Source organism: Harmonia axyridis, chromosome 5, assembly GCF_914767665.1.
Source record: "Harmonia axyridis chromosome 5, icHarAxyr1.1, whole genome shotgun sequence".
Lineage (NCBI taxonomy): Eukaryota > Metazoa > Arthropoda > Insecta > Coleoptera > Coccinellidae > Harmonia > Harmonia axyridis.
In genome coordinates this window covers 2,396,270-2,407,754 of record NC_059505.1, presented here as the reverse complement: position 1 = coordinate 2,407,754, position 11,485 = coordinate 2,396,270, and the positions used below count along the sequence as shown (strand labels likewise).

Below are 11,485 nucleotides of genomic sequence, written 5' to 3'. Positions count from 1 at the left end.
GCCCATACAAGGTGTTTCAGAATAAGATAATCATTCTTAAGGGTGTGCATCCTTGAGTAGTTATACCAAGAAAATTCTCTATGAACCTATTTTCTTAACTGAGTTTTACGTAATAATTTTAACAACCAGTGTTTGTGTTCTAATATCTGCCTCCTCTTTTAGTGGTTGCTGGTGCAGGCTTGTTTTAAAATCATATAATCTCACATCTTTTGTAGATGGCACATGGTAAGAGCATGGTGGTTAATTTTGATAACTAAAGCAGGAGATAACAGGAGAGAACTCATGTAAGACCGTAAATGTTTCAAGAACTGAGGCAAGTGGAACCATTCAGCTGAAATCACATCCAGAATTTTCGTATTGCATTATACAGAGTGAGTTTCAAATAAGAACGCCACAATTGTCTCGGAAACAGATTGCATGATTTTTATAGTTTTTGGTGTGCAAGGATATAGGACCGATATTTTGGTGGTATTTATACTATTTACATTGTTGTCAGTTCTTTTTTTTTCCGGAACACCCCTGTAAATATTTTGCGTTTTGAAATCTTAAAGAAATACTGAATACTTTTTTTGTAATATTCTCTAAATGTCATAGTTTCGTTGTTATAGCTACATTTACTCATCTTCGTTGAAGTTAAAATAATACATTTAATTGGCTATGATTGAATAAACTCATTTAATTTGAATAATTTTTTAATGTTTGGTCCATGTGAGAGACATGTCAACATTTGAGTAGTAGAAAAATTAGGAAATTAGAAATTAAACGAGATTATTCAATCATAGCCTTCTGAATATATTCCTTGAGAATTTCAAGAAGCAAAGAATATACAGGGTGATCCATTTGAAATAAAAGAGTGATTTTTTCGAGGTATATAACTTTAAGTTGGCATTACTGTTCAAGATTTATTCTCAGTTTGGTTTGGCAATTTATCATGAATAGACTCACGCCTGAACAATGCTTGCAAATAGTGCAATTTTATTTCGAAAATAATGGTTCTGTGCGGAATACGTATCGCGCACTACGTCCATTTTATTTTGTTTAGCGATGAAGCGCACTTCTGGTTGAATGGCTACGTCAACAAACAAAACTGCTGCATTTGGAGTGAAGCTAATCCTCAAGTATATGTCGAAACACAGTTGCATCCAGAAAAACTGACTGTTTGGTGCGCTTTATGGGCTGGTGGAATCATTGGTCCATACTTCTTCAAAAACGATGATGGCCAGAACGTTACAGTCAATGGTGATCGGTATAGAGCCATGATTACTAACTTTTTCATTCCTAAATTGAACAACCATGATGTCCAGGAGCTGTGGTTTCAACAAGACGGCGCAACATGTCACACAGCTCGTGCCACAATCGATTTATTGAAAGACACGTTTCGTGACCGCCTAATTTCACGTTTTGGACCTGTGAATTGGCCTCCAAGATCTTGTGATTTAACACCGCTAGACTACTTTCTGTGGGGCTATGGAAAGTCATTGGTCTATGCGGATAAGCCACAAACCCTTGACCATTTGGAAGACAACATTCGCCTTGTTATTGCCGATATACGGCCACAAATGTTGGAAAAAGTCATAGAAAATTGGACGTCCAGATTGGACTACATCCGAGCCAGCCGTGGCGGTCATATGCCAGAAATCATATTTAAAATGTAATGCCACAAGATTATCTTGCGGATGAATAAAATTCATGTCAATCGAATAATCCATCGTTGTTTTATTGCAATTTAAAGTTCTATAGCTCTCAAGAAAACACCCTCTATAATAAACTGACGAAATCGAAGAAGGTCTAACCAAACCTTTAAAAAAAAATTACGTTGATTTTGACTAAACTATTCTCGATCATTATTACGAATTTAACCATCCACCAAAGAAAGTTCTCGTTTTAATTATCCTTACAATGTCATGAAGATTTCACGGCCATTTAAGAAAACTTTTCAACCTGCCTAACTGCGTCTTAATGCACTAAAGATTAGCCTTCGCATGAGGTATAATTGTCAACGCTTTATTCGAAATTTAAAATCGCTCATAAAGGCTAATTGTTCACGGTATATTTCGCTCGACATGTCATGAAAGTGCCAGCTTTCTTCCGAATAAACATCGTAGATTATTGTAACGATTATTCGAAGTGAGGAGTGATAGAACTCCGACCTAAGGATGTCGTGTAAGACTTCCTCAGATTTTGGGTTGTACGCTGAAGTGTGGAGAAAAAACGAAGGGAAGACATGGTTCAAATTGATTGGTGCTTGTGGATTACTAGTCCTTTTATTTGTGGTAAGTAACACTCAAAGATCCTTATTATATTCATAACATAATTTAAGAGATGCTGAAAAAATTAGGAAAGTTCTGACGTGAAGTCAAGAGCTTTTGATCTCTTGTAGTGACGAGTTACTTGAGCCCTGTGGACTAACTTGAGCCCAACAACTGAAAAATGACGTTTGGTTTTCTGGGTATTCTTAATATGTACTAAGGAAAACTACTTAGTTCAGTGCTCCGCCGGTAGATAACATCACTAAGTAGGCAAACAATACTTTAAGAGAGAAACAAACTTCATTTTTTAGTTTTTGGGCTCAAATTACCCTCAGGACTCAAGTAACTCGGAACGATGGTACTATTATACAGTTATGTGGTCTTTAAGGCAACTTGAATAGGAATGAACAAGCGCTCAAACGCTCCTGACTTTATGTCAGTTATTTATCACTGATAACTCGCCTATGGCTTGTAAAACTCGAACTTGCTCATTTGTTTGAATCTTGCTATGAAGGTTTTTCCAATAAGTGGTGTCATTTTGATATTGAAAAAAAAACGGGTATAGTTCAAAAGAAACCAATGGATCTTCATTTTAATGTAGAGATGAAGGTATGCCATTAACGAAAGAAAACAATATCAGCCAAATGTCCACTAAGGCTACCAGCAGCACCATATGCTTTCCATGAAATTTATCATGGCCAATTAGCACATTTGAAACTGTATAACTTCACGAATTCCATCTTAAACATCTTGCATCAATTGTGGAACATTGTCCTAAACGTCACCATTCACGTGGCCCCAAAGATAAATGTCTAAAGTTTTCAAATCACAAGATCTCGAAGGGCAATTGTGGCTACCTCTTTTAAAAATAACACTTTTCTTACACAATTACGATTGTTTCGTTGATTCTGTGGCACATGGCGCCGTCTTGTTGAAAATGAACGTCCACATCAATATCTTCCAATTTTGACCATACAAAAAAATAATCATAGCTCGGTAGCGCAATCCATTGACCGTAACAGTTTCACCAGCCTCATTTTTGAATAATTTATTCCACAAATTTGAAAAAGAGCGGTAACCAATTAATAGTCAATAAGAATAGAATGAATCAAAATATAAATATAAAATCCACTTGAACCCATCTGACAAAAATTCGTCAACAGAGTTGTAACATCTAGAAATCAGAAAGAGTCTGAGACGTCTTTTATATAAATGGCATAGTTTAACTTCCTCTGGAAGATAGTTATATACATATTTTGATGGCCAAATAATTTGTGGCTTTCTGTGCTAGCTTTTTTATTCTATGATAAGGCACTCAAAGATCTTGTCTTTTAAGTGTGGAATACTGTTGGAATTCGCCCTAAGTAAGGCCCAATTACACCACAAGTCTTGAAACCGTACCAAACAGCCATAGATTGAGGAATAATCAATATTTGATGTTCCGAAGACAATTTCTGCCTATATTAACATAGCCTCCGAAGTGAAAATGGGCCTCATCATTGAAGATGATTTTTCGATGAAAATCTGAATCATTTTGATGCATTTCAAGGGCCCAATCACATTGCTTGAGATCGACCGGCTTGAGTTCTTGAACTTTGAAAGATCTAAGTCTTTATCTAAAATACTATGTATTGTAGTTTGTGAAATGACTAATTCCCAAGATCGACCAGGAATCGACTAACCTGGGTTTTCGTCAACACTACGGACCACAGCAGCAATATTCCCAGTTGTTCTGGAGCGACGTACACGGTTTCGATTTTTCACATCACCAACTAATCTCAACAGCTCGAATATTTCCACCAACCTTACGGCTTACAAGGTATTCCACTACGACCCAAAAGTGCTATTGTTTTGCGAACTGTGACTGAAAAATTTTTCACCATTTTTGTTGCGTATTTTAACAATTCCATTACAATGTTGAAGCGTTAATCGGTCTATCTTTAGTAATGGCGTAATTGTTAAAAGATTAGAGCTTCATAAGTGATAGCTGCCTAGATAGCGGGCTATTCAAAATGGCACCTCTAATTGAAAAGTAGCTATTCGGAATCACATGTATTCGAGCAAATGTTATGTTAAGATCAAAATACCAAAAAATTACTAAGAAAAAATAATTATTTCTGAGAGTAACACATATATCACGCATATACCTGAATTAGAAAATCAAAATCATTCTCAACCATAAAGTAATAAACATAGATAAAGGGAGTATGCATGCTAAATTTTCACATGTCCCCAACATGGTTAGATTACGTTGTCGGTTTGTGATATATTTTCAAATCCACAATTTAACTATATTATTTTGAATGTTTATTATATTGAATGAAATATATTCATTTGAGTGATTGCCGATTAAATATGCAAATTTAAATATTTGGAATCCTATATTTTCCTAATTGTCTAATTTATAATAAGCAGAATATTTATAATTTTCTGTATCTACCTTCTGAAATCCAAGGTTTGGCAACTATTGCTCTCCTAGTATCATCCGCTTGAAGTTTGTTTTCTGAATTTCTGATATATTTAGATATGTATTCTCATATATTCCGAGTTGATATGAAACGTTGATTCACAATGGGACATAAGAATTGCGTTCTTTGTGGAGAAACTAGCGAATTGAGTGAAATATCTTATCACTGATATGTTTTAATCTCGGCACGCTTCATGTCAAATTTGATAGTTCATGTTGGGGACAAATTTTGCTTACTGAAAATGACATAGATATGTCCTTTCTATATGTTTATTACTCTGAGTTCTCAACGCACTTTTTCTGCTAACCATTTTGAAACATTTCCAGAGTCTTCTCAGCATACTTCGCACATATTCCGACAACACAAGCTTGAGGGAGTCAACATTCGAAAACCTACACCCGGAAAAACTGACCAGATCCATACCTCACTCAGAGGGAGAAAAAGAAGCTCCTCGTCCATTTGGTATGGACTTCAAAGACCCAGTACCAGCAGCCTTTGGTTTGAGCTCGACCACAGAAAAAATTACAACCATCAGCTATCCTCAATTATCCAGATATAGACAAAATTACCAACCAAGGAATATTCAAGATATTTTGAGATACACTGCTCCGATTCTGACTCCCAAGAGTTACGACAGAATGAATCCATATCAAAATCAGTATGGACCATCCAACTATCAACAATATCCAACGCCCCAGCATCAGTTCCATATGTCAGGTCAGAAATACGGTTACAACCAATTGGCTTCTAACCACGATCCGTTTTACGCTTTTAAACCACAGGATCCAAGTGATATCAATCTTATGGCCACAGCCAGCGTGAGGTTTGCACCGCCACCTTGGAAAAATATGCAGTCCAAATCCAAACCTAGGCTGTACGCTAACCACCAAGCTGATATGTCGGAACCTCCACAAATAAGGGATATGATAAGAAATAGGAATAAACCTTTGATTGTAACTTTGAATATATTTCCGATGACTGATCAGGATAAAATGATGATGTCGAATCCTCAATATCAGGGACAGTTTAACCTTTTTGGCAGGATGATGGCTAACAGTGAGATGGCGGCAAGGAGTAGTAACATGATAATTAGGTTTAATCTGTTTCCGGAAGCTTATAATGCCATCAATAGGCAAGATAGACTCGAATGATTGAAAAATATAAAAAAGAATTTTTTTCTATACAAATGTTTGATGAGACTGAAACTAAATTAACTATGATTGAGCTTGAACTTTAGGTTTTCTACGTGAAATTCATTTCCCGAAATTGCTATGGAATTTGTATTGTTTTATTCATAATAAAATAGTTTTTAATTTATTATGAAATTTTTTTGTTGATCTCGTCCTATTCTCAAAATTCTAAGCATTCTCAACATATTGAATTTGGCCATAATTGAATATGTTTCCATGTAAGTAAAGAACTTTTCTTTGATATATAGGTGAATGAAACTATCTACAAAAAATAGTTTTTGGAGAAAGAAAAAACCGAGAAAGAAATACTGTGGCAAAATTTTTCTGATTTGGATCATTCCAAAAAGTTTCTTCAAAACTTTGTTAATTATGATAGACACCGGACGTCAAAGGGGCACAAATAATAATAATAATAATAATAATAATAATCTTTATTTATCCACAACATACAGTAAAGTAACATTATATCAAGAGATAAGCTCATTTTCAATGATGTAGAAAGGAACTTGAGGCAGTAAAACTGATATAAGATCAAGTCCCGAAAAAACAATTTAGAGAAAAAAACATACAAAATAATGTTCCGTACAAGAGAAAAAACAAAAAAAAACAAAAATCAAAGGTGTCATACATTCTCGATATTAAAACCATTCTAATAATGAAAATAAAAATTACATCTGACTAATACAGACGTCCGCGCAGCCATTCCATATAATTCCGCCTGAAACTGGCAAGACGCAAAGACTTGAAGTTAACTGGCATTCGGTTATAAAGCAGATAAATTCTGTATGAGAAGGAACGAGTGAATGAAGCTGTAGAATGCTGTGGTGGAGAAAGAAGTCCCCTAAATCTTAAGTTCAGAGAATGGACATCAGTACGAAAACGAACCTTATTATATAGATACGGTGGACACTTATTTATAAGAACCGAATGGAACAACACAGCAGCATGCAGTTCACGCCTAGACTCCATATCAAGCCATTTACATGTCTTAAGTTTATGTATAACAGGATCATATTTCCTTATACCATAAATGAATCGAAGGCAAGATCTCTGTACTCTCTGTATCCTGTCACAATCTACTCTAGTTAAACATGGCCCGTAAACTGCGTCACAGTAATTGAAGTGGCTCAAGACCAAAGCATCCGTGAGCAAAATTTTAAGTTTTGTCGAGAGAGAGTGCCTATGAGGATAAAGCATCCTCAGACTAGCATAAGCCTTTTGAATACAAGACTGAACATGACCACTGAATCGAAGCTCCTTGTCTATAAGGACACCCAAATCAATACACTCATCTACACATTGAATCCGCTCACCATTTAAAATAATCTGCATATCTTCAGACACAGCATCCCTATTCTTCCCAAAAATCATGATTTTAGTTTTAAGTGGATTCAATGTGAGTTGATGCCTTCTTGACACCTGTACCAAGGAGTCAAGATCATGGTTTATTTTATTATTAGCATCACGTACCAAGCTGGAAAGAAATGAATGCAAAATCTGCGTGTCATCAGCATACCTGAATTCTCTACAGAATTTCATATCACATGTTATGTGAATTGTATAGATACAAAACAGAAGAGGCCCCAACACAGAACCTTGCGGGACGCCACAATCCACATTTCCCACCCCAGACGTGCCTCGATCTGTTTCTACATACTGCTGACGACCCTCCAGATAACTCCCAATGAATGAAACAGCCACGGCAGAAAATCCAATGTGCCGCAAAATTGCCAATAATATTTCATGGTTGATAGTGTCAAAAGCCTTGGAATAATCTAACAAAATCAACGCACACGTCTCTCCCCCATCTATGCAGGATAATATGTTATCCACAACATCCAGAAGAGCCGTGCAACAACTATGACACTTTCTAAATCCAGACTGTCTCTCTGGTAAAATATTGTACCGTCTTAAATGTTCTCTGATTCTTATTGCGCAGATTTTTTCCAAGACCTTCGAGCATACAGGTAATATAGATATGAAGTTCAAGATCGACGTCTAAGACTTATGGCCATTAGAGACCGATTTGCGACAACTCGATCATTGGCTGATGAGTGGTTAGGAGAACAAGGCCATCCTGTAATTGTCCGAATGGTTTACCGCCGAATAAAGTCTTTTGGACTGCAGCATTGTCGACCCCATCTTGAATTACCTCTGACGGTTGAGCATCGTCGGTAATGATTACAGTGGTGCAGAAAACAACAACATTGGAATGTGGAATGGCATCAGGTCGTCTTTTCTGATGACTCTCGATTCTCCTTGGGTGAACATGATGGTCGAAGAAGGGTTAGACGATGTCGGGGAGAAAGACGTAAACCTCAGTTTGATGTTCAGCGTCACCGGACAGAAGGCGGTATGGTATGGGGTGCTATTGCACATGCAAGTGGTCAAATTTAGTCTTTAGTCGAGGTTACATGACAGCGCTGCGTTACCTTCCAAGAAATAGTGTTCCCCCTTACCTTAACCGGCTCGAGAATCCAATATTTCAGCAAGATAATGCCCGACCTCATGTTGTCAGGGTCAGTTTGAACTTTTTCAAAGCGACCCATGTGAATATTTTGCTATGGATGCCCAGATCCCCTGACCTTTCGCCTCATGGGTAGAAGGCTCGGAAATTTGCCCCAGCCTCCATGGACTTTCGTGGCTCTGAGACATTAAGTACAGGTAGCTTGAGATAGTATCCCTAAAGAAGAAAAAGACCATCTTATTGCATCAATGTCGAGACGTTAAAGAAGTGTATAGATAAACGCGGTGGACAAACACATTATTAACAAATTTATTCAAAAAAATTTAAACCTATATTTTACCGAAAAAAATTAAAATTTAAACAGATCGTCCTGGATGTTTCAGTTTCTTTGTCAGTTAGTTTATCCCAAACATTCAGTAGCTGTAGGTTCATCATGGACATGTTACGTGGTTTGCAGTCAAGAAGTCTCAGGGTCAAATCTCAAAGATACCAAACATTTTTTTTTTGATTTGTGAGCTGATTTTTCAATGATGAAAGATTCTATAGAATGATTAATCATTGTGAAATTTTTTTTAAAGGTTCGAAATAATCTCTTGAATGATAATGAATATAATTATCTTATTTTGGTTAACACTTGATGGAAAAAATTGTCATCATCAGGTGGTAAATACGTATAAAACAAAGCCTTGTTATCTTCTTCCCAGTTCCTGTACAAGGAAAGGAAACATGTTGACAGTTTATCTCGGATTCTGTAGATTCCATCACTCAATTACTCCAAAATTAGATAATAGTTCAACCTTGTTAGATAATCATATGTTCACATGAATGAATAGAATTATATGAATACTTCAGTACATCACAAAATGCTACTTGATTCGCAAATTAACTGTAGTTATATTTCCTTTGTACTCTAATTGTATCGAAAAGCATGTTCTTCGTGAGATGTTGTATTCCTCAAACACATGCAGCCTTGAGGGTTTTTTGCACGGGAATTTTTTTTAAGATGATCTCGCGTGCTAGAAATCACCTAAACTATCAAGGATAAGGTTAATCAATATACAATGTAATGTTTTTCTTTAAAATATGAAATGGAAGTCAATGTATAGGTTTTAAGATACAAAAACTGGTGGCGCCTGACAAATTATACAGGGTGTTTCAAGAGAAATTAAACATGTTGCCAGTGCAATGCAGGACAATTTCTTTAGTCTGAATGAGTGTTGGAAATTGTTCCTGGTTTTTTTGTATTCGTTTATGACATACTCACATTTTAATGTGAAATGTGAAGATTATTTTTTTTCAACAGTTTTGTACCCAATGAATAATCTGAAAATTATTGATTCAAATGTGAATTGCAAATGAATATAGCATTTGATAACTTAAGTTTAAAGTGTTTTCCATAAAAAAGACCAATTGCTAGGTTAAATCGCAAGGTCTGAGCAGATACTTATAAATCTTTCATTCACAAAAAATTTGGAACAATTTATTAACTACTTGCGAAGAAAGGAAAAAAGTTGAAATTTATTTTAAACGAATGGAAAAAAGAAAAGTTACCTAAAAAACTGAAAATTGATTGAAATTCATAAATCACATGCTGCTTGCATGTTTACTCAAGTAGTTTCTTCATAACAGACTTCATTTCAAGTGTTTCCACATGAAATAATCCAAGCATGTAAGATCAGGAGATCTTGCAGTCCAGTTTTCTTTATTTCTAGCTAACATTCGATACAATTACCATTTGTTTGAAGAATGGTTCTGGGCCAATGAAAGGAGTTCATGCTCCTTTTCTGGCCTCTTCATTTCCTTCAATCCCTGTGTGATCGGAACCCCTAAAAAGACCTTGCTATCTTTGCCTAAATCATTGAGTTAGAGTGCAGCTTGACTATTAGAATGAATCGCTATATCATCTTTCTGATATTTTCTTACTTGGTGCATTTCCACACATCTTTCGATTAACAGTATCTCTGCCTTAAAGACACTTGGATAGCAGTCTAAGGACAGTACGAATTTGGAACCAGCTACGAATACTTCACCGTCAGTGCCCTCGTAGTTTTAGGACCATCTGTATACCATTTGATGGTATTCTTTTCGAGAGCTGGGATTGTGGATTTTCCAAACTTGTTTTCTACTTAGTAAAGGTTTTCTGAATGCGTTTTCTTTATCATCTTGTCGATGGGATGTTCCGCTGATAGCAACTTATTGGTTTGGGAGGACTATACTGATCCTGAACCTACCCTAAAAATTTCATGTCTGTATCACAAACTATTCAAAAGTTATCGAGTATATGAGCAAAGCAAACTAATCGTTTGAGATCATTTTCTACTCAAACTCGAAAAATTACAGACTAATTCACTGATGTTGAATCAGTAAGATTCCTGATTACTCAAGATACCTATAAAACCCTAAAGGTTTGCCAAAGAATTCTTCTATACATCAGAATTCAACAGATATCTACTGTGTAAAGAGTAAAGTATAATTCTTTAGACAATGGTTACCGGTTTTGAGAATTAGTTTCCTGTTCGGTAGATGGCGACTTACTTTATATTGCCATCTAACGAGCAGAAAACAAAAACTTGAAGGCAATGCCAATAATCTTTAATTACATAAATACATACTTATCGTTCTCTTTTGTAGAAGTGGAAGTATAACTGTTGTTCACTGAAAACAGATTTTTATATCCAAGGAATAATTAAAAATTATATACTGTATTATTGATGAATTCAGTGTTATGAAATCATTGATTCTGAATGTTTCATTTTGTAATATTTCTGAAATAATGTCTACAAACTTTCAAAATGCTTTAATTTCCGTTATATATTTTTTGAACTTTAATTCAGTGAAGCATATAAGGTATTCTAATTTATATTGTGTAGGACAGAGTTAAACTATGGAAGACTAATAATGCAGAGAGCAATAATATTGCTCTTATACAGCAGTTGCATTTGTATGAAATTTGGGGAAAAATGTGAAAGCAAGCTTTGGTTGCCCACAAAATAATGGACCATATATTAAATATTTAATAAAATTCAGTAAAATCTATAAATTTTGAGTTTTATCGTAAAAATATTATTCCTACACTATTATTCAATTCAAGTACTTTGAAGAAAGGCTAAA

At 35.4% G+C, this 11,485-nt stretch overlaps 1 protein-coding gene across 1 annotated transcript; it reads left to right on the top strand.

Annotated features, from left to right (window-relative positions):
• The first annotated feature begins 1,692 nt into the window (after positions 1-1,692).
• On the top strand, positions 1,693-5,948 carry LOC123679716. The gene is made up of 2 exons (XM_045617139.1): positions 1,693-2,273; positions 5,044-5,948. Exons 1-2 carry the CDS (start codon positions 2,157-2,159, stop codon positions 5,866-5,868), a joined length of 942 nt encoding a protein of 313 aa, XP_045473095.1. The 5' UTR covers positions 1,693-2,156; the 3' UTR covers positions 5,869-5,948.
• The last annotated feature ends 5,537 nt before the right edge of the window (positions 5,949-11,485 follow it).

Coding starts and splice junctions, on each gene's coding strand:
- LOC123679716 (XM_045617139.1), top strand. CDS start 2,157: ATGTCGTGTAAGACTTCCTCAGATTTTGGGTTGTACGCTGAAGTGTGG. Junction 2,274..5,043: donor TACTAGTCCTTTTATTTGTG/GTAAGTAACACT, acceptor AAACATTTCCAG/AGTCTTCTCAGCATACTTCG.